The following is a 25,539-nucleotide window of genomic DNA, read 5'->3' on the forward strand; positions in this document are numbered from 1 at the left end:
TCCCAGTGCTCTAAAAATGAAGGTAGTATGAGAGGTGGGTAATGTACAAACAAATTCTATACAAATACAACAAACACAAAATTCTGTCAAAACACGGTCGCCTTGAAATGCTTCCAGTAAGTTATTCACGAGATAGTTGTTTCTCCGTTCACTACCGTAATCCAAAGTTGTACTTCATTGTCCTATAAGGTCGTTTGGAATTCCTTTTTTTTTATATGATTCTTTGTGACAATCGACATTGCTTGTGTTAATAACAGTTATATTATTCAGCAAATTACAACAACTCTCAATGATTCATACAATCGAATTAACAGTGATGATTTTTAAATCGACTTACTTACAATTGAGTATAATGAATCAAAATTTAAAAACTATCCATTATTACAAAAAGAAATTTAAGTGTCAATCTATTACGGTTCAAGAGATAGAGCCAAGTGACAGACGGACAGACAGAGAACGGAGACTTAGTAATAGTTGTTTGGGCTATAGAACTTATCAAATTATAAAAGACACACTCGAAAAAAATTGTCCTCCACAATCAGTTCAAAATATTAAAAAAATCCTAATCATTTAAAGAATATTATCAACCCTTTCTGTAAAGTCAAACAATACAACACAAACAAGGAATGTTTGGGTGCAGGCAAATAGAATACCCGTATGCATATTAAAAAGCAAAAAAGTGCATATTGACGATTTGCTCAAGTTGATTAATCCAAGCCGAGTGCTGCATGCAGCCGCGGGCGGGAGTAAACAAGGTACGAGTGTTGGGTTAATGTAGCTGGAACTATATATTTGATAGTGGAATAAAATGCTACTATCGATTAAAGAACTATTAATATATTTGATAAATAATTTTAAGGGTAGAGGTAATATTGAGAAAAGATTTACCTAAATGCCATAAGCAGATTAATCCAAGCCGAGTGCTGTATGCAGCCGCGGGCGGTGGTAAACAAAATACGAGTGTTGGGTTAATGTAGCTGGAAGAATATATTTGATAGTAAAGTAAAATGCTACTATTGATTAAAGAACTATTGATGTATTTGATAAATAATTTTAAGGATAGAGGTAATATTGAGAAAAGACTTATATGCTATACATACCTCTAATTTATGGTCTTAAATAAGGCATAAAGTCTACCAATTTGGTTATACTTAGCTATATAATATACTTACCAATGATTATCAAGATAATACTGGATTCCCAATAGTTTATGACAGCATTACTAAGACAGGCAAACAAAATAATGATTTAATAAACTCGAATAAAGATTTGTTATTATCTTAGATATCATATGACACGCACGATTTGTTGTTGTCAACTTGCCAACAGTTGTCATAATTCGATTTAAATAAAATTGAGAATGACTGACTAGTGTCACTGTACACATAAAAATTAGGGTATTTTCAATGACATTTTATACTTAATTAGTAGTATATCGATGGGTATTTTATAGTTAGTCAATCGTGATCAATGCCATTCGTGGGTACAAAAATAAGAAGTGAGTAAGGAACTATTCAAAATAGAGGAAAATAAATTGAAGAAGCTGTGTTTCTTAACTTAACTTAACCTAACTTAATTCGTACACTAAATTAAATGCACCTAGAAGCGTAGTCGCACTATACGCGTTTGAATACGATACAGTGCGCTACGCAATCGGCAATGATACGCGAGAACTCGATTCCTGTTGATTCCCTGTAACGTTTGTTCGTTTCGGATGCAAGGTAATGTATTAATTAAACAATAAACATTGAACAACCTGTCTAATTCAGTTCATGACTGCGTGACCGGTTCGATGGTTTTGTATTTGTTTGTGTAAAATTGCACCTTATACGTTCGTTTGATTGACGCAAAAGCTTTCTGTTTTGGAATTTTTATTTTAACAATCAACTTTATTTGATGAAATATGGCATGGAAATAGAGATATTTCTGATTTATAAAAGTGGTTCATATCTGCTATGTTTTGAATATTACAATACAAATAGTAGTTATTTCGAGCAGTTATGCACTAAAACGTTTATTCTGTGTGGTGGGTCCAATTTTTTAGGGAAATAACAAAAAATAATGAAGTCCATCTGACGATAAGTGGTAATGAGCAATGAGCATGTGTGAATTATCTCAAAAAACCTAAGGTCGGTCACAGATTCGTCATTACTCCTAAGGAGTAGATACGAACTCTTCGGAAAAGAACCTATGTCTCCCATATAGCCCTTCAACCTGGAATACAGCAGCGCTTAACACTGTTATGAGGCAGAAATACGTTTGAAGATGGTATGGAGGAGTCGGACCGCATAGGGTTCTACTATATTCGAAACCACATCCAGAAAATAAATCTAAGTTCATTTACATGGCTAGGTCTGAACCAGGAACCTTGCATGTCCAACCAGTTATAGTGATATTTAATAAGCGCTGGTTTATTTACCTCTTTCCATCAAGTTATACAAGTTTGACGCAGAGCCCTAAAAGGAATTAAAATAATTTTATCTAATCTGCTGACATTGAGAGAGTTACATTAAGTTTATGTTAATCTAGTTTTATAACGTAGTAAGTACCTGAGTCGACAAGCTTCATTTGAGGTCGAAAGCAGTATAATAGCTAAGAGGGATAATTATATTAATAATTAAATGCATCTAAAGTTGAATTGTACAGTCATTAATGAGATCTCATGGAAAATTTTTCTTTCGCCTATACTCGCTGTGGAGTAGCTATGCTTTTTTAGCTTATTTGCTTTGAAGATGACAACTATCTTTTATCTTTATTTTCACATTCAACGGTGAGCGTTTTTTTTAAATAAAACAAAAGCGCTCGGAAACGCTCCTCGAATTGTAAGCCTTACCTGGACCGTAAAACTTATACCAGTAATTGAAAATTTCAGCTTCTGAGATATGATAGTAGATGGTGTAATTCAATCAAAATAATTATTACGTTAATACGACTTCTTTTTAGGAATAAATTTATGTAGTGTTAAATTTAACAAAGTTATGTGCGTATTAGATATTAATTTGCCTAGACCTTGTCAAAAACAAGTCTATCTTTTAATAGCTGTTTTCCATCGATAACATTGTTATTACCTCCTATGGCCACCATGATATTAACACCGGATATCAATTATATTATCAAGCGATAAACCTCATATTGATCACACATAATCGCCTGTTTTAATAACACTTGTACTAACTTCATATACCCAAAACACTGTTCATGAGAATGGTATGTATTCAGCACCTACCCTTAGTGAGTTATTACGTTTTTACAAAAAATACTGTTTTTTTAATTGTTTACGTATTTCCCATACATTTCCAATCAGTTCCGATGCAGTCCGCTTAGGGCGCTGATTGGAAACGTATGGGCAAATACTACAAAAAGAGTTTTTTCTGTAAAAACGTACAAACTCATACTAAGGGTACAGGACTAAGGTTGTGACGGGCGAACAGAGCTCATTATATCGATCTGATATGAAAAGAGCTTTGTCATTAAAATTGAAATCACAACTCGATCTCAGTATTGTCTCAAAAGTATATTTCTACCTTATTTACCGGTTATAGTGATATTTAATAAGCATTGTACCGCTACTGTTTTCTGAGTTGGATGCCATGCCCTGTAAATCGTAGGGGTCATTAAATGGATTAAAATTGAAAACGAAATTGTAAAAATTATTTGAGTACAACTAAAGCAGGAATCGTTTGTAATCGTAACAGAAGACTATGCCTGTGTAACAAAGATGTAACATACATAGTTGTTCAGTTGACCTAGCTATAAAGTCGATGTGGCGTTGCCAGGCGGGACCTAGTCGGCACAGGTACAAGTGCTGATAGTAACTTACGACTAAGGAAAATTGTTCAAAGTTCAAACATTTTTAAATTGTAAATAAATACATAAGTATAATATTTCATAATTGTCATTTCCTTATTAGAACGAATTGTCAGAAAGAACGAAGAGCCAACCAATCAACCAACCAAAGATTCATTATCATCATCATCATCTAAGGCGCTACAGCCTTATACCTTATACCTTAGCCTGGTCCAGAAAATTCCTCCAGTCCCAAATCCTTTTACCGTGACCTTATATCAATAACTTGTTACCAGATGTCGCTGAACAGGGGCCTGGCTTAGCTTTCGTGGCCTACCCCGAAGCTCTGCTCCAGATGCCTATACCACAGATGTGGTCCATCATGTTCTTCTTCATGCTGTTCATCCTGGGTCTCGGATGCCAGTTCGCTGGAATTGAGGCCATCAATACCGCTATTGTGGACCAGTGGCCTCAGTTCAGGAAGAGATATTGGATGGTACGAACTTTACATTTTTTTGATGAGATAAATTCTATTCGAAAATTAATTCCTATAAAATATTTGTGTCTGACCCCCAGATAGGACTCCATTTTGTTTAGAATATTGCGCGTTATAGATTTTCCATGGCTACAATGAGTGGACTAAAGATAAATGTACTTGCTCGATTATTATTGCCCTTTACATTATAAGACATATAGCTGTAGCCAGAAAAACGAAATACTCATCACATGAAACAATATCGTTGACTTGGGCAAATTACATAAGACTGTAACGTTTGTTTTGGCTGAGTAAAATACATGCCAAATTTCTTCAAATACTTTGTATATTTTGCTTTTGTTTCTAAGAATGTCTCATTCACAGGTCACTGCGTTTACTTGCTTCACCTGCTTCATCCTCGGTATACCGATGTGCTTCAGCGGCGGAGTCTACCTGTTCACATTGCTCGATTGGAATACTGCATCGTGGGCCATCTTGCTCATCGGTATTGCTGAGGTGCGAATGGAACAAATTTAAAAGTGATAGAACCTGGGGGCCTTCCATCATCTTTTATAAATCATAGTTTAACCATCATAGTTCAGAAAAGTTTTATTTCCTCTTTAAAACAGTAAAATATTCCGTCATACACAGTTGAACAAACTTAAACCCTTATTAATTTTTCGCTTATCCATTGTACAACCAACTGAAATTGTCATATTTTGCTTAGAAAGTTAAATTTCCAGCAACAATATTGCTTTAAGATATGGTAGTAGCCCCCCTGTATAGTTTGACTGGGAAAGTACCACACCTTTCTATTGTGAAGCAGTTTTCGCCTTTCGGCGAAGATTTTGATACCGCCTGACCTACATATCATGTAACACATGATTAAGCAAATGATTGTACTTTAACGTTGGTGTCCTACAAGTCAACGATCTTCTAGTTCATATGATCTTCATGGTTAGGCATCCAAAAAATAACTCCAAATACTAGGAGATCGAAATTAAGTAACAGAAATCCTTAGTTGAGTATATTTTTTTCAGGTAACTCTTTCATAATTCACTATTCCAAGCGGAAAAGCAGCAAAACAGTAACAAAAAGTAGGTACTTATAGTGGGTGAAGCTTAATCACAAAGAGTACCAACTTTCGAGTATAAACCGTTTTTATCAATTTGCAGCAGACCGCTCAAAGTAATTGCGCGAGTTTGTCTCTCAAACGTCATTTTTTCAATTAGTCGAGTTGTTCCCCAATCTTTTCGGGCGGACTCCAATGAATATTAAATGCTTTTATCTAGCGAGTATCTCCACTCCGTAAACCACTGTTGTTCAAACTTTTTATGCAACGCGACGTACCTATCTCGCTCTCAATTTTATGCATTTTGTTATACTGGGGCCAATTAAATCTGAAATTTGGCAAGCTCTGTTCGTTGATTTTAATCAACATTTGTAAAAGCTAGTTCATGCAGAAGTTATTGCTCTGTATATTTGATTTTCTATTATGTTCGTATAATCCACAGAGATTGTTATTCGTTTTTACATTTCTGTTGACATTTATTCCATCCATCCATTCCATTCATTAATTTCATCCATTATTGGTATTATGAACTTTAAAAAAACATTTGGAAGAAGTTATATAATGATGAATGGCTATATGAATTGTAATTACGAAAAAATCAAGTTCCCACAAACATAGGTTAAATGGGTAAGGATAAGGTTAAAACCTAAGCTTTGGTTGGTTTGCTATACATTTCTGAAATCGTAAAAAGTTAATCCTCTTCACAACAAAAATATGGAATTATCCCACAAAAAATAAAAAAATAAGACTCCACTTTCAATCCATGAAAGAGAAACTTCTCGTGTCAAACAAATTACCTAATTCGAATATTATTTTCCAGTGTACCTCAGTATCCTGGAGTTACGGCATCAACCGTGCCATGAAGGACCTCGCCAGCATGGGAATGAAGTTCAACAAGGTTCTGGACTTCTACTGGCGCGCTGTGTGGACCTTCACTGGCCCGGCCGCTAGTCTGGTGAGTTATAGTCACCAAATGTATACTGTTGCTTTAAGTTTTAATACTGCTTCGTACAACAGACAACACAGTAAATGTCCCGTAAATAAATGTTCCGTTTATGTTCATAAACGGAACATTTATTTACGGGAATTTATAACATTGTAAATGTAGAGGAAGTGTCGTATAGACACGAAACGGCGCAGGAAAAATTATCTGTACCCTTACTATGAGTTTTTACGTTTGTACAAAAATGACTGTTTTGATATTTGTTTACGTATTTGCCTATATATTTCCAATCAGCGCCCCTAGCGGATTGTATCAAAACTGATTGGAAATATGTCTGACACACTCTGTCTGTAGATATAAATTAAATAGTTATATTTGTGTAAGTGAGCTTAAAAGTCACACACGGATTAGGAATCTGGTTTTTCTTCGTGATACCATTAATTGATAGCATTTTCCTAAATGTATGTGTGCACCAGAGAAAATTGTACTTTTCTCGTTTTTTAAATGTAGCTTCACCTTTATTCAAGTTTGTCACTAGCTTTATTAAACCAATACTTTTATAAACCCTACTATAAAAAGTAATTTACTGTATTTGTTATTTCTCTATCTAATTGTCTATGATTCTTCTAAATAACTAAATAACCTATGGCAAATTCGCAAACATATAGTCTCAAAGTGCTCAATTATTTTTAGTGTTTGCAGCTGTTAGCACGTTATTAACACCATCTACGTCATAGAATCTATATCCCTGATAAATGTACCTACGTCATCGACCAAAATAAACCCTATCACTAACATAATACCAAGTTTCAATTATCTTACATACTAAGTATTGTATTTTATATTGATAACGCCATAATAATCTTGCACAATCGTATAAATTAAATGTATTCAAACAAACTTATCGTAATCGTTGTATATAAATAGTATTAAATCTCTTAAACCGAGGAGGCTCGCCTGGGTTAGTAGCCTTAGGATCCTATTTGCAGTCCTACATGATCAGTATTAAATAGATAAAGAATTCTGACGAGCTTAATCAGACTTCATGTCATGACGTCATGTGACAGATGCTTATACATTTATTTACAAACATTTTCTCGAGCTTATTTCCATTGCTTTACATTAATACAGGTAACTATACTCCGTGGAAAACTTTGAAAACTTCACCCAAAATACTTTGAGTGTAAGACCCACAAGGCCACCGATAAGATTTAACGACTACCACCCAATGGTAGATTACCAATCGGGACTAACCACTTAACGTGACCTCCTAAAGACTGAAAGACAGAAGACATGAAAAGTCACTAGCGTTGTTTAGCGTTGTTTGTAGTCACCGCGACCCATTTGCTTGCTTTTGTAGATATTGAATTCCACACAGCTGCACTATGTGCATTGAGCACTACAATAAAACAACTTATCTTTACAGGGTGTCTTCATCTTCGTCTTCATCGAATGGTCACCTCCAGCGTACGGTGACTACGTGTTCCCACTATTTGCTGATATCCTTGGATGGGCAGTCGGACTGTCAACCCTCGTACTATTCCCCGTTGGCCTCGGCTGGGCGATATATAACGGCTATGTAAGTACAAAATAATTGAATTGACCTAAAATGGTCATTGACCCTCAGGGACTATAACTAACTCCAAATAAGATTGGAGTCCTACCTGGAATCAATTACAAAAGTTACAGTGATCAATACGCATCTTACATAGAGATAACTTGTAAAGAGCTTTATCGATCATTAAAATTAAAAGCGCAGAATGATACCAGATAGAAATTGGCTCCCTTGAAAAAGTATAATAGTTATCACCTTAGAGTGACACGTAATTTTAATATATTATCTGCCTTTCTACACCCTTCAAACTATCACTTTATAGTTCTATTATAAAACAAGCTTCTACTACCTTCAAAAGGTATATAAATATATTTCATTAAAAATCTCTTCGATACTATAGCCACCATTTTGCCTTGCTTATTTAGGACTTGATTTAGCTCTTAGTTTAAGTGCCTAGACAAAAATGTTGTCTACACATAGACGCATCCATAACAAACCTTTTATTTGTTTAAACAAATTTTCGTAAACATAAATAATAGAAGCAGAGAATTGTATTGAAAACATCAACTTTACATTTGCCTTCGTAAGAGTCAAACGTTTTATTTATTCTATTTGTTTTATTTATTCGTTATAATAACAAAAGCGGCTAAATTTTAATTTTTTAATTCTATTTCAATTATTATCATTATTATTCCATTTCAATTAACTGGGAATTAAGAAAAAATAAGTGTCAATAACTGTGAAAATTATTTTCAAATATACCTTTTCCTTACAGCGGGGCTGGGATCTGTTCAGACCAACACCGGATTGGAAGCCAGCAGTCAAACTAGCAATTAGTCCAAGATCGAACTCCATCGAAACGATAGAGACGCAGGAAACCGGGCCATACGATAACATGGGATACATCATGTGACGAGATTGCCAAATTTGGGGATAGTTTCTAGTCAAATATCTGCCAAGTGACTAAAGTTAATCACGGACATTGAACGAAATACGCAAAACAGTGATTTTTAGGGTTTCCGTACCTACATGGTTAAAACGGAACCCTGTTAGTAAGTCTCTGTCTCTCTCACAGGGCTCTATCTCTTGAACCATAGTAGATAGACACTTGATGTTTTACAGAGTATCTATAATGGTGGCCGCTATAATAACAAACATTAAAAATAAAAACCGTTATTTTTCGGCGCTGTTTTTCTATTTATCTTTCGGTTCGAATTTACTTCTAGGGCTGCTATGATAATAAATACACGTTTACAGTGGAAGGGATTATCGTGACGAAAAGACTCGGTAGTTCTAATAAACTCCCTGACTTTTCCTATTTAATCACCACTCTTAGTATTTGTTTCTACAAACTTCTACAGAAACTGCGGTGAACAAGCTGTTATATTTAATAGAACATTTTCGTATGGTTCAATATAATTGAACCATTTCTTGAAGATACATTCTGATACCTTGTAAAAGTAACTGATTACTGATAATTTAATTTATATAATAAAATATGAGTTTAAAGCTTGTTTTAACAGAAGTTTGAGCAGACAACTATCTCAATTTTTGTCTACTAAACCTTAAATACTTAACCTTAACTAGGAAAACTAGTCATAACGGTTATCTTTCTTACTCCATTTCCGTAATACCTACTTTCTAGAAATAAACTATAGTAATAATAAATAACATTAATAATATAACGAGTTGATAAATAATTATTACTTTAAAATCGCTGCTGTTTTTGAACATAATCTGTATTTTTATAACGTTTTACGTTATGTACCTAAGTACAAATTACCATAAGTACATTGCATCTCAACCCTTAAGTAAATAATTAGATGAATTTTACACTAACAAGCCTGTTAAGGGTGCATTTTATATATTATATTTAAGATAGAAAATAAGAACATAAGCGTGTAAGTATGTTATGTACAGTGAAATAAATAGCAACTATTTTATAACAGTGTGTAAAATATTTTTAAGTGATACAATTATTATATAACATTTTTGTCAAATAATGTTATAATGATTAATAAATAAGTTCAAGTTATTCATGTCGTTTTATTTATTCTTGGGATCACAACAAAAATAACATTTTAGCGGACTGTTAAGAATGAGTTATTTGTAAGATCGAAGTACCAACAAGTACGGAATACGACCACACATACCGCTGTCCTTCCCGGGCCTGCTGGCCGGAAAGTTGAACTCAGACTCTTACCGCCCGCAACCCTGGAAGCTCCCTATAAACTCTTAAGATTGGCAGGAAATAATGTAGCCCGATTCAGTCTCGGAACTAAAGGAACAATCCGTAACTGACCCACCATACTACCGGCCATACCTCTGGTGGTACGGTTTTCTTGCTATTGCAGAACGCCTCATATGCCAGTACTTAAAACAGCATACTGACGACTAAACGTGATCTATGATATTATCATCCAGGTAATAAACGCCTAAAAAGGAAACATGAGGGTTAACAGGACTTAGCTTGGTAAATAATTCTGTGGCAAAGTTAAAAATTATCTACTGTCCCTTGCGGTTAACTAAAGCGAAAGTTACGAGTGTACTGCGAATTGCAGAATTAACGCAGAATTAACACCGTGATAATATTGTTGTGTTAATATTTGCTTGCTCTTAATAAAGCTGGTACTTTCGTGGCTACGAACAATAAATATAATAAGAAAGAATAATGGAACATTTTCTAACGCTTAAACACTTTCTACACTCATAGCCCCACATTAGGATTCCCTGTATCGTCGGTGCTATGGACTCAGAAATATAAACCTAATTATATTTCTGGGTCTAGGTGTGTTTGTGCGTATCTATGTATATGAATTTGAAATGTCTGACCGGGGACCGAATGGAAGGAATGAATGGAAATGCAAGAATGGAAATGAATGGAAGGTTTAATGCATTGAATTTAAAACAAATAATAGAGCGTCTGTGTACAAAATACGACACACGTAACTGTAAGTATCGTATACCTAAAATATATTTACTAGCGAATCTTAATAATTATTTACTTTGTAATACAGAGTTAATCTGTATTGTTAAATTGTAAATGTAAATTAGTATTGTATTGTTAATATTCGCTCCTATTTTTATAACGCCAAAAAAGAAGTATAACTTCAAAATGAAATTGTTTATAGTTAAAAAGGTGTGGGAAGGATAATATTTATCCGAAGCGTTTCAACTCTTTGGGAGCATCAACGCATCTGTCACCGACCACAAGTAAAACTCTAATTTTAGCTGTGGTTTATTACAGAGGTCCAGTGGCCATTTACCATCAGGTGGACTGCAGGCTAGTACTACTTCTATATTATATAAGTAATAAAGAGCAAGACGAATAATGAACATTCAACAAGTACCACTTCATAAACCATGAACTTTTATAAAGTGTTGATAAAAACACTTGAAAAGTGTACTACGTTTTCATACTTACCTTAACGCACTTTTATGGTACAAGTCATAATATCTGAAACAAACTTTTTTACAAGTTTTTATTTACTTTTTTAATTCTACTTTAAGGAAGAATTTTCCAGAATTAACTTATATATAAAATTCTCGTGTCACAATGTTAGTTACCGTACTCCTCCGAAACGGCTTTACCGATTTTCACCTAGTTTTATATGCATAGTCAGTAGGTCTGAGAATCGACTACTATCTATTTTTTATGTCCCTAAATGATAAGGGTTTTTCACCCTTAACATTTTTTATTTATATGACAACACAACCGAGTCAGCTAATGTGGATATAAAAACACCACCAAATTATCACTTCACTCCTTCACTCCACTGAGAGTTAAAAAAAAAAGGTTCACAAGTGTGTATGAAGTCTAACAATTCACACTTGGCCAGTGCAGTGGTTATAACCCCCCTAGCTTGCAGAAGGCCTAGAGGTGGGCTAGTATTGCTAGTAATATGTTGGCGACGACTCGAAGTCGATATTAAATTGTCACGTGATAATATTATACCTCTTTGTTTTCTCATACTTAAACTTAAACACAGCATTCGTACACGCAAAATAAGTTACACACAAAAAAGAGATTAAATAATATACATAGGGCTATAACGGAGCCGATATTTCCAATTCACACAAAAACTTTCTTCCCACTTTACAATGACACCATCTCGGATTCATTAGAATTTCAAAACAAATTATTACCTTGGTAATAATTCGTGAAGACACTTTTCGCCGCATGTCTTGTATTGATACCACAGAGCTGAATACATTAAAACGCTCAACGCTTCTAACTTTCACGGTGAGGTCCAGTACGCCTACCCCGATAACTCAGTCCTACGGTCCTAACGGAATGTACAGAAGTTGCAGCGTAAAACCTGCTTTACGATAGCAATAACTACAAGAGCCCTTGTTCCCGTGCCAACATTGCCTACAATAATCACAAAACAAGAATGGGCCTCAGTTAAAAAGGCAGTTTTATCAAAGACTTACTGTTAAACGAAAGTAGACTTCAATACGTCGGGTTAAGGTAGCCACGTAGGGCAGTGTTTGAAAGAAAAAATGACCGGAGCACACATAAAAGGAAACTCATAAACGCACGTTTAACTAGCAATGGTTGTGAGTGAAAAAACTTTTCCTTTTATGCGTATTCTTGTAAAAAAATCTGATTTTCAATGAGTACTAGTACTAGTGACTTGCAAATCTAATTACGTTCAGCATTGAGGGAATCAGTACTATAAATGTTAGTGAATGTACTCGTATTACGTACTTAAGACGTACGTATTGAAGGTAGCAGAACCCTTTGTGGTTCGACTCCGGCGGCACCACCGCCAAACCTATTTCTCCCTAATAACAGCAGTGTTAAGCGCTGCTGTGTTCCGTTTTAAACGGTGTGGTAAGGGAGACAGACCGAGGCGTTCCAGCTTAGTCCTCAGGGGTAGCGGCGCATCTGTGGCCGACCTCAGGTAGGAATATCTAATCCTATCTGGGGTTGATTACAGATGTCCATGGGCGGCAGTAGCCACTTACCATCAGGTGGACTGCATGCTCGTCTGCTACTTCATATTATAAAAAAAAGACATTTTAGATACTGACGACATTAAGTACTAATTATACTACAGATACTATTTGTAATACCTACCTATTGTATGTTACACCCGCAACTCCCGCATCCATGCAGCGATAATTATTTGATTTATTAATGGTTTAAAGCAGTTGGCATTGATATGCTACATAATATAATCCTAGCATGAAAATTCCGTAGCTTAGTAACTAAAAAGATTAGAACCGAAGGCCGAGAACACACTGCGGCTAAACGCAAGCTGAATAAAAAAAGGCTGAAATCCCCAAAACACATACGAACACGCACTATAGACAGATAACGGTAATTTTTTATGAAATTTAAATGTGAAATTTTATTTACAAGCGGATTTTATTATAGTTCACGTAAATAAACATACCTTTTAATAAGAATAATGGCGTTGTTTTGAAATTGCAGAAAAAAATAATCAGCTTTACATGTTTCTATAGAAAACGGATAGAGTAGGTACATCGAAGCAAATATTTAACAAAGGCCTAACTTTATAAAAAGCTTAATTAAACTGAAGTCACTTGAAATTCCATTTCAAATCAAATCTCGAACAAATCCCTTTCAAATTGAACCAAATGAAGGTTCTTAATCATAAAAATCATTATAATAACGTTTGCGGTCCTTATCTAAATTTTATTATCTGTCATCTGTCGCCGAGTTGGATATCCACGAGCCTTGGTGAAGTCGCCTAAGCCTCCGATAATTACAATGATTGCAAGAACAGAAAAATATAATGGGTTTCATTTTAACTTTCCTATCAAATCGTGTTTTTAAGGAAATTGCAGGAAAATATGGTTCACCGGATAGTTAGTTGTCTCTGCCACAAATAGACATTGTGCACTTAACCCTAGGAATGATGATCACCTGTGTGAAGGGTTTGTCAAAAGGTAGTGGCGCATTTGTGGCCGACTTTCGATAGATAGTACATAGATAGATAGTAGATAGACTTTATCTACTACTACTCCTACTCGTATTATAAAACGGTAGTCACAGATCCATCGCTTCCTCTGAAGATTAAAAGGAAATGCCTTGTCTAAAGGCGTTATTCTTGTCGCGTATTTTTAAGCAGGCGCCCCCAATATTGTTCATATTTAAAAAAAAAAAAGATTTGTAATTATTTTTGCTAAAGGTTTACAAATCCGGCAGTAAGTCAGCCGTTATCTATACCCTTCTACCAAAACACAGAGCACACATACACACACTATAAATGGGTGTGGCAGTGGTATTTTCCCGACCGACAATACTCACTCTATCACTTTTCTAAAATGATATCATAATTTAAAATGTAATTTTACCTTTAACATCATCGCCGTTTAATAATAACCCAGACACCGTATTTCACGTCCATCATCAATTTCGTCATAACAGAAACTGTAATAATATCCACAGGACGCTCTTTTCGAAATTTTATTATCTCGAACGGTCGTCGAGTTTAATAACTGGGCGGAGTTGATGACGTCACCCTAAGTCTCCGATAATTACACTTTGATTGCTCTCAGCTTCTCTTGATGTCGACGATAAAAATATTTCCTTTGCATTCTCTTTGCACCGTGAGAAAAATGTGATTTATTTTCGTGGCAGCCATTAATTTGTTTACCCTTGTTCCGTTGCGTACGAATTTTAACAGAGTCACGAAATATTCCGGGGTTAAATTAGCCAAAACTCTTTTTTGGGGTTATGTACGGTCTCTATACAATCCAGGGCCTGGATAATGCTTTATAGCGCTGTTGAAAAGGGGTTTGGTGAAGGAAGATACATATTAGTGGTAACAGTACATACAACTGATAGGAGTAGTATTATCTGTATTACGGGAATATACCACTGTTTCGTTGAATGGGCGTAATTGTAGACAGACTTACATGTATAGCGTCCATCTTAATACTCAGCAAAGACAACGCATCTGCGATAGTTAAGCCTATTGAATCCCTGTTTTATATGAAGTTAATCACAGATGTCCATGGGCGGCAGTGACCACATAACATCAGATGAATGCAGTGCTCATTCACTTCAATCTTATAAATATTCAAATATGAATTTATTTCAGACATGCTTATCACTAACATTTATTTGTATATTTCTTTACATCTATGCAGTGATTCGTGTCATCCTAGTAAGCATTTTAAATGTCTATAGCAGGAGGCTCCGCTCTTTCATATCTCTAACTCTTTATAAATAAGAATAGTTTATGAATACATTATAATACATTATATAGTAATATGAAATGTTGAAAACATAAGAGACTTGACTGACTGACTTTGAGAATATTGACTTTCACTTTGATAGACCTGGTATTTCATGAAGACTAATAGTCTGACTGTTAGACTATAACACAAAAGCATTAAAACGTCACTCTCAACATCGGTATTCGACATGCAACGTTCCATACGGAATGCTAAAAACAGGATCGATTCACCCAACAAAGCAGAAATGAGCTCGGAATACGAAATTGCGGTGCGAAACGTGAATCACGCGAAACTGTTTAAGAACATTAAAAATATATAAATGTGAACTTCACGCTGTTATTTCTTTGCATTGTTCATTGTGATTATTTCTGTGAAGTCATATTTTTCTTAACCACAAGTGAAGATACTCGTATGCTTCTTATAAATGATAGAGCTGTTAGGCTGCAAAAACATTACTATGAATACGCACTTCTACAGATATCAAATACATTTTAAGTATGTACTAGTATGATCTGATTTGAAATATAATAAGATGGTTACCTTGTATGTCCCTTATACAAGGCTAATATCTTAGATCTTAGAGGCTGGAGATGATTCAAATTCAAATTCAAATCAGTTTATTTGTGAAAAAGGTAAACATAATATAAATTCCAAAAAATTAAAATATTTATAATGTCACATGGCAATGGGAATATCGTCAAGGTAAATTAAATAATGATTAAAAGTAAAACCACGCACTTCGTTACAAATCGGAACGGCTACTGTTGTCACTTAAGAACGTATTTAAACTGTAATAACATTTGTTTAATAAATTACTTTTAAATATATTATGATCTGATATAAATATATAAATTATCATCGATGGCAGTGACCATTTATCGTCGATTGGACTGGCACGTTTGATACTTCAGCGACATAACTATATGTCTCGTTCAAACAGCGTTACAGAAAACTAAATTCAAACAAAAATCGAATATCATATCACCTCTAATTAATACTTTTCGCTTATTAGCAAAACACAAACCAAATTCGTTTGTTACAAAAACTTTGTCAGCTAGTTTCGCAGCTGTACGGCCACTGCAATGGCCTTTTACGATACTTTAAAACTCTCCGTTACTTATGACCAAGTTTGCTAATTAGCCTGTTCAGGCTTTCGAGGACTTCACTCAACTTTACTTGAGGTTATTTCCTTACAACTCTTCGGGGATGAGAAAGAGAAACTGCAGACATCGTTCACAGAATTATCGGCTGTAAAACCAAAGCAATAATGCTTATAATCCTTTGTATATAAAACCATCGGCCTTAACACGAAACATTGCATGGCTAACTCATAATTAATCTTCGAAGTGTGTGTTTTAATAACAGTAATTTGGAAATCTTTATTTAAGCGGCAAGAACTCGTAATAGTTTTATGTTCATTTTGAATTGACGAAAATTGCTTTTTTGGGTACATGGCAGTACACAGCTACTAGCGTGTGATAATTTTGTACCGTTTTTACTTAGAAAATTAACTTGGAACATTACAAAGCAAAATTAATATGAAAGGGTAAACCTAAAAGCTACGTTCCTAACGCGCGATTACGCCCTGACGCGTGTCCCACCCCTCAGCGCCCCTAGCGGTTTGTGTCAGAACTTGGAAATAGTATGGGCCAATACGTAAACAAATACCAAAACAGGCATATTTGTCAAAACGTAAAAACTCATGGTAAGGGCACAGCACACATGAATTCTCGCTGCTTGTGAAGATAGCGACCTGTAAGTGTGTGCGTAAACGATGCGATACATTCACACGTGTACGGGCATAAACACGGTTAACACTAGCCTTTTACAAAAGATTTATTATAGATGAATTGGTAGAAGAGAATGAAGGTGGTAGAACACTTCGTGGTTTGACACCGGCGGCATCACCGCCACACCTATTTCTGCCTTATAACAGCAGTGTTAGCGCTGCTGTGTTCTGGGTTGAAGGGTGTGGTAAGGGAGACATACTTTTCCGAGGCGTTCCCGCAAGTCCTCAGGAGTAGCGGCGCATGTTTGACCGACTTCAGGTAGGAATATCTAATCCTATCTGGGGTTGATTACGGATGTTCATGGGTAGAAGTGGCTACTTACCATCCTATATTATAAAAAAGATTAAACAATTCGTATAAGAACGAAAGTGGCAGGGAGAACTCTCAAATTTAATGGCAATTAAATCAATTTAGGATATAATTTCAGTTAATACAAAAAAAAATCTATCCCTTGAGAATCACTTATCGTAAATTCAATTTAGTCCAGACAATGTAAATTTGAACTCTCAGGCATTTTTCTTAATTATTATGATCTCTGTAAAGATTTTCTAGAATAATAAAATACTAGTTAGAATTAGTTGTAAGTATATTATTATATGAAACAAAATACATTTTTTGAATTCCTTTACTGCCATAACCGTAACAAATTCTACTATATAAAATTATTTATCGCGGCTTGAAATGCCCGCGGTGGGTCGTTTGAAATATCTAGGCAATTTAGCAAATCCATTTAAGAACTTTTTTGTCGCTAAATAACTAAATTAAGGTTTGGATAAAACAGAAGTTTACTGAACGTGTGTTTTCACGCGTCTTCTCTTCACCTGCATGTATACTATTACATATATTAATACTAGCTGTCCCGGCAAACGTCGTGTTGTCATATAAATAAAAAAATGTTAAGGGTGAACAACCCCTTATCACTAAGAAGTATGAAAAATAGATAGTAGCCGATTCTCAGACCTACTGAATATGCATATAAAATTTGGTGAAAATCGGTTAAGCCGTTTTGGAGGAGTACGGTAACTGACATTATGACACGAGAATTTTATATATATGAATTTTGTAGTTCACTCGATGTGAAGTGGTCATTACCACCTAGAGTCTAACCTATCCCAAATTAAAAAGAGATCCTAACTAAGCTCGATCACAAATGCATTACTGCCCCTTAGGAGTTAAAATTCTCTAATTCCTTACAACACCTTTCGATTGCAAAAATCGTACCCATGACCACTATTGATTTGAAAAGCTTCGAATTAGTATAATTATTATCCAATCAATACACAAATGTGAAGACTAAGTTTAAACATCTCATAATTTTCTTTGCCTTACCTTACAAAAGCAAATAATGCAGCGCTTAACACTTTGTAGGTTACTGTGGTGTCGCCGCAATCAAACCGCAAATATTTCTACCACCCTTTTACATTTGGATAAACATTTTAACAAACAAATCCCAATGTTGTGTAAAAGCTTAACTTTTTAACGCCCACTTAATAATATAACAATGAAAGTGACGTATTTTTACATTGAGGCAATGGCTCCCAAGGGGCCCATATCGGCTGCAGGGTTGTTTAATTTAATTAACGGTCCAGAACAACACTTGTTTCAAAATAGGGATTTTTCATCTAAACAATGGATTCCGCAGTGTTATTGCTACACCTCTAATGAGTATAATGCATATGGCCTGTAAATATATCCTGCATGTGTCCAGAATTTAATCTCAAAGGGGACTCATTTTTGGATTTGAGTGTTTTGGAAGATAACTGATTTTAATCTCGTTGCTCCTATAAAATCCAAGGGTACAAAGCGAATGGTGCTTATTAGGGCCAACATCATAACACTAGCTTCTTACTAAGTTATTGTTAAAAACTAATTTTATAAGCTTAGTATTAGGCTTCAAGCAAATAATGACAGGGGGTATCCCTGGAACGCTACTGAACCCATCTTTAATCTTCATTGAGTTACTCCAACTTTATAGTATTAGGCGTGATAAATACCTATTATAAAACTTTATATTTTCTTCCCCTAAATGAATTATCTACACGAAACTCCTTAAGTCCTTATGCCCCTAAAGGTCTACAAAAATCTCAAAATCTTTTAGATTTTGAGATGATATGATCAATGATCAATGATTTGAGATGATCAATGATATTTAATGAAACTTCTGTAAAAAGTATGAACTTTTTATATAAGTTTCTTATGCAAAAGTTTAATCGTATAAAAGTGGTCTCTACATTGCCAGACGATAGCGCCCCTGAGGCTCATAGATCGACTAGCGGCTTGTTTTATTTAATTAGCCTACCGCAGATGGCCTTATTTATTGGACTTGCCTGTTGCTAGCTCGAGCTATTAACTATTATTGGACTGGCTTGTAAGCATAGACATAAGGCTTTGGTTTAAAAAGCTACACTGGCTTAAAAGATTATAACTTTTTAAGACGTTACAGATAGCCATTACAATACTAAGCATATTCTTACTGTCCCACTGTTGGGCACGAGGAGCAGGCCATAATTCAAGTGTAAATTGGTAGAATTCACACGTCCTTAAGAACTCTTCCATACAATTTCCCAGACGTGTAGTTATAATAAATTTCTATTAAAAAAATCTGTTCGACGTTCGAACTTAGAACCCCCATTCAGATATACTGTGAGATACAAGAGAGATAGTAGTAGGTACTATTGAAAGCTAAACATTATATTAAAGGTACCAATTTAAACTTTACAAAATTTTCACGTCAAAATGTCATGTTGGAACCAGTAGAAAGCAAATATGCCATTCATTACATACTCGTATTAACTATAACAGACAGAAAATTGACATGGTTAAGTTAACACATTGTTCGCTCGTTAATATTAAATGAAAAACGGAAATTGGTTTTCTTAACTTTGCTTTAATTAACCGGCTTCAAAAAAGGGCTATTTACAGTCAAAGGTTAAATTGAAAATGTATAATTGGGAAGGATACTAATTTTGAAGTTTTGGTACCTCCTACCTGTTTTTATATAAATATAGAAACCTTTTTAATGACGTTATCTTAACCAAATACGATAATATAAAACAACTATCCGTTTGTTAAAAAATAATAATCGTATTAATATTATTGTGACTTAAACTGAAGGTCAGTTGCAATCTATTCGAGACTACTACATAACTTCTCATGTAAGCAAAGGCATCCTATTGAAACTATAGCGGCCACAGAGGGGTAACGTGGATTTAGACTGCCCGGGGCGCTGGTCAAAACGACTCGAAGGGTAGGCTGCATTTGCCGCCCGAGGGGGAGGGCAAATTTGCCACCCGGCATGTTCCACTTGACGTGCAAGCCTCCGGAATGTAAGCTGCATTTTCCGATTGGGATGTAAACTAAATTTGTATTAGCATTTGTATTTTCCAGTGTGTAGTCCGTAGGCTTCATGTATGAGTAGGTAATCATTATTTAATGAACGAAATGATTTTAAACAAATTTAAAATATTTAAAATGATTAAATATCTTAATTACTAACTTATTAGTCATTACTTGTATTGACATGTTGCTTCAAACATAAACTTAAAAGCTGTTTGCGAGATTTTGCCGCCCCCAAATCTTGCCGCCCGGGCAATCCTCACTCAGATACGCCACGTTTCTAATGATACGTATAACATAAATTACTAAGATCGTCCTTAATAACGGTCTGTAATACTCTTATTGCTAACTAGTTACACGGTACATGAGTTATGAACATGTTTGCTCAGAACTACGGTCTACATCGTTACTACAAATTCCTCTATTATCCCTTCAAAACAACTATTAACAAACTTAGAATACATACGACAAGTAGTTAAACTTCTAATAACGTGTATTAGGTTTCACGCTTACAAAATAGTATGTACCTATAGTTTGATTTTGGCATAGTTATAACTATCACTGGTGGGTGGCTGATATAGCTCGAACCATAGCGCACCGCAAATGGCAATGGGCGGGGCATATCTGCCGGAGAAATGATAGCAGATGGACCCGAAAAGTCTTCGACTGGAGACCAAGACGAGGCAAAAGAAACGTTGGGAGGCAACCGGCACGAGTGACCTGGTCAAAATAAGAAGCCGCCATTGGATAAAAATGGCACGTGATAGAGCCACATGGATACACCATGAAAAGACCTATACCCAGCATTGGGAGAGCAATGGTTGAAGAAGAAGAAGATCATTATCACGGGTATTCATTTATTTCAAGTATAGTATATACTTTTTATAGAAATATAATAGGTAGTTCGACGGGCGAGGTACCAACTTTGCACCTACTCTTATTTATAACATATAGCATTTTTTTCCTTTATATGTATCTTATAACTCATAAAAGCTTACTGTAGGGTTATAAGTAAAAGTGTTACATTACTTTTTATCATAAGGCTAGAAAGTAGTGTTGTAGCCTACAAGAAGTCCGAGGTTCGACAATGATAATGCATTTCTAGCATATAATGGGAAACTACAAGTCAAAGTCACATAAAATCTTTGTGATTCGATTTATTTCATTGGTAAATGTTAATTAAAGAAGAAAAGGGAAAAAAGGTTATAACAGTTTACGCTTTCCGTGATATTAACTGTTATTTCATTATGCCCCAAATTTATGTGCTATAACTTTTTAACATTTAACGATGGCAATAAACAATTTTAATTCACGGTAGTTTAGATTTACATAAGGCAGTGAATGATTTGGGTTTGTAAAGTAAAAATATAATTGATTATAATTTGATTTTGAATTAAATAAAAGTTTCTCACGAGTGTGCCAGACAGTACCCTTACCAGGAGATTTTACGTTTCAACAAATATGACTGTTTTGGTATTTGTTTACGTATTGGCCCATACGATTTCCTAGTTCTGACACAATCCACTAGGGGCGCTGATTAAAATTTGTATGGGCAAATACGTAAGCAAATACCAAAACAGTCATATTTGTCGAAACGTAAAAACTCCTGGTAAGGGTACAAGGTGTCTTGCGTACTCGTGAGCTACTATCAGACTATGGTATTTTTACATCCCATGGCCATATGTAGTCAACCCCAGATTGGATTAAAGATCTGAGGTCGACTAGACACGCGTTGTTATCCCTGAGAGCTAATTTAGAATGGTTTGTATAAGAGTTTCTCTAATCCCATCTTTCAAACCAGAACACAGCAGCGCGTAACACTACTGTGATAAGGCAGAAATAGGTATGACAGTGGTGCCCTCGCCTTAAAAAATCTACAACGCATTGTAGATTTCATATTTGAGACGCACACACAACGCACAACGCGTTTGAGAGGACGCAACGCATTGTTTTTTTCTTATATTTGAAATATAAATCAAATATAAAAATATCAAAAAAAATATCAAATAAAAATATCAAATATCAAAGTTCTCAAACTACGGCATAGGGGGTTATTTGCTGAAATGGTTAGAATCATATCTCAAAAAACGTTACTTCTATGTTGTTGTAGGTGGATATGACTCGGAATTATATGAAATATCATCAGGTGTGCCGCAAGGATCCCATCTGGGGCCAATCCTTTTCAATATTTTCATTAATGACGTGACGTAGATATCAACTTTGATAGCATGTCTAAATTTCGAAAAAGATTGTTAAGTTTATAGTGACAACAGACCAGAAACAAAACTATGTTAAAATTGTCATGTTAGTTCTGTCCCAATAAATTAATTTATTATGTATTTTACATCTGTTTTTTTTGTATTCTTTTATAATGTAGTAAAAGAATCAAATTATATTATTATAATATTGTTAAAATCGAATTTAATTTACTACTAGATTACCCAATGCACTTATGTATCTAAAATTGTTGTGCATGCTGTGTTTGCCTGTAATAGGTTGTGCACGTAGCATAAGACCATTGTTTTGTAATTATTTATAATATATTTCGTGTAACAATTGTTGGCAAACCTTATTAAATAAATAAATAAATAAATATAAAACACTAATATACTTTACCTATTACATAAATGTAACGTAGAAAATTCTACTAAACAAAATATACGCATAACACAAATCAATTGAAATTTCAATCGACAAACTTAGACCCTAATCAGTGGATAAATAAACCAATAAATTTAATTAATTTAATTCAATGAACCACTCAAAGCCTGGATGAGAGAAAAACGTAAGGTCAATAGGAATAACCGGCTGTAGCGAGTTAAATGACTCCAAGAGACGGATTTTATCTTAAGACCCCGCTGTACTGAGAATGAAGGCTATGAAGGTATAGACACGGCAGAAGAAATTTAGAATATTTTATACTGATTAAAGAGTGAGACATTTTCTTTGTTTTGTTTTCATTGTTAAATAAATTAATTAAGAATGATAAAGTATTTTAAATAAAATTGATAAAATATGTTTGTCTGAACATATTTAAAGAAAAAACACTTACAACTAGGTATTTTTTGCTGTTGCTATTTTATGTATTAATTAATGTTTGTTTTGATATTCTAACCCGGTTATAAAGTATAACATTTTTACGCGAACAAATACGTGATAGGTCATGATTGTAGGCTTAATATACAACATTCGATTTGACTAAAGAAGTATTATAAGTATTTGTCAACCCATGATTGCTCCATTGCTGGGCACGGGTCTCCGGGATAGTGGTTAGGCACTAGTCCACTGCGCTGGCCAAGTGCACATTAGTTCACACACCTTTGCTACCTGTTTTTTCTAAAGAAAATTTCAAGCTCTAAATTTCGACACAATATTTTTAATTATTAATACTTCTATATTTTCTTAAGCCAAGAGTTTTCTCAGCGATCCGTCGACTCCAACTTTAATTAAAGATGCAGCAGACAAAACGAACGTTTGGTTTTAATCCAGTAATAGTTTTTACTGCCCGCTTACTGATACCGCTCGAGCAATCCCGATGCTTATTAAATGTAGCTTACAACTCACTTAAAACTTTGTGGAGTCTTAATAATGGAGGGCTTCCGATATTTTAGATGAGTTTCAACTTTGCAATTGTGTTTTCGAATTTGTCTATTTAAATGGCGGTCGAGACGCGAAATAAACTAATTTTAGCTATCACTAAATACGGCCTTATAACTTTTAATCAAATTCTGCCCATTCCCTACACTGATTGCGTTCAATATATAACAGAATCTAGAAGACTCGTTACATTAATCAAAATAAAACGCTTAAAAGAAATGTCAGTATGTGTCTTTAGGTATACAAAAGTATAAAAAATTGGGCTTCAATGCGGACCGTGTAATATTTAATTTCTTTCTGCACTAACCACGGTACAGGGAAACTGTTCTGTGGCGCTAACATACTCGTAATATCATGTTACCTACGGAGAATTAATAAATATTTGAAACTTAACCCCATTAGTATGCGTCCACAAGTGGAACATACATAGATAAGATAACGATCATCTATACAACTATATATTATTATAACAGAACTTACCCGTTAATAATTGAGATTAAATTTAAATGTAGCCGGAGCACTGGTTTATATGATAAGCTAATGTTTTGGCATCGTTCCCGACACAAAATCCCTTGCCAATAGGATTTGTCTGGCCAAAATATATTTAGTTTCCACAAAAACAATTGCCACTTGTCCAAAATTATAGTTACCACTCACTCATGAATAAATTTCAGCTCATATGCATTCTGTAATGAATATTTTATTCCAACACTAATGAAAATGGTATTTACATCATGCATTTAAATTGCATGTATTAATTTAGGATAAATTAGGTGCTTTATTTGTACATTGTTCGACTAAATGGCTTTATGGCTGAGTAATAATAGGCGTCACATTATACCTACACAAAAATAAATTCTAGTGAAAACCAGTTAAATTTTTATACTTCTCAAATGAAACCTGGGTTGTTACAGGGCGATACCATACCACCCAAAATATTGGATATACGAAATAAAAACTTATCCGAAACCGTGACCGATCCCGATATAAAAATATTCTATGTAAATATAACCAAATCATGACCTTTTTGTGTTTTATTTACTTTTACAACCGTAATTAAAACTGTCCACAAGTATCGGATACTCCAAAATAATTTTATATTTGTAACCGTATACGAAGTCGATATATGTAATATTTTTCATATATCCAAAAACAAATTTTATGTCCGTAACATTCTCAGTATTTACGTAATATAAACAAAACGATATAAAAGCATACCTACTCTGTGCTTGCGATATCAATCTAATGAAGCATGTATGTATCTATCATCATCATCATCATCATCAACCCACCATTGTTCCACTGCTAGGCACAGGTATTCTCTCCGAACGAGAAGGATTAGGCCATAGTCCACCGTGCTATCCAAGTGTGAATTAGTAAACTTCACATACCTTTAAAAACTTTTTTTAAAGATTTCTCAGGTTTCCACACGATTTTTTTCTTCACCGTTAAGCTAGTGATAATTAATTTCTAATATGCACATAACTTTGAAAAAGTTCGTGCCTTGAGTTTGAACCTCGGATCCGTCGATCAAGATGCCGATTTTCTTAATGACTAGGCCATCACTGCTTTTTGTATGTGTCTGTAGCATAAAACATACTTGGTACAAGTAGTACTAAGTGTAGTTCTAGTAGTTCTACTTGTACTTTCCATACTTCTACTTGTACTTGTAACAATATCACTAATTTATTGATCTTATTACTTTCGTGTTATTTCACCCTCATTTTGGAAAAGCTCAAGAACTTCAAGACCTAAATCCAATCCGAAACC

General features: G+C 34.6%; 1 protein-coding gene across 2 annotated transcripts in view; it reads left to right on the forward strand.

Annotated features, from left to right (window-relative positions):
• The window catches only part of LOC140750281 (sodium- and chloride-dependent glycine transporter 1), a 34,991-nt gene extending 25,962 nt beyond the window's left edge, over positions 1 to 9,029 (forward strand). For both annotated transcript variants that reach the window (XM_073083726.1, XM_073083725.1), the window contains exons 8-12: positions 4,083 to 4,282; positions 4,646 to 4,777; positions 6,154 to 6,288; positions 7,703 to 7,855; positions 8,607 to 9,029. In XM_073083726.1, the coding sequence (XP_072939827.1) occupies positions 4,083 to 4,282; positions 4,646 to 4,777; positions 6,154 to 6,288; positions 7,703 to 7,855; positions 8,607 to 8,744 (758 nt within the window). In that variant the 3' untranslated portion in view covers positions 8,745 to 9,029. The remainder of the gene's footprint in view (positions 1 to 4,082; positions 4,283 to 4,645; positions 4,778 to 6,153; positions 6,289 to 7,702; positions 7,856 to 8,606) is intronic.
• Positions 9,030 to 25,539: the final 16,510 nt, after the last annotated feature.

The sequence above is a fragment of the Epargyreus clarus genome, unplaced genomic scaffold, assembly GCF_041222505.1.
Source record: "Epargyreus clarus isolate Ecla_fem2 unplaced genomic scaffold, WU_Ecla_fem_2.2 ptg000019l, whole genome shotgun sequence".
Lineage (NCBI taxonomy): Eukaryota > Metazoa > Arthropoda > Insecta > Lepidoptera > Hesperiidae > Epargyreus > Epargyreus clarus.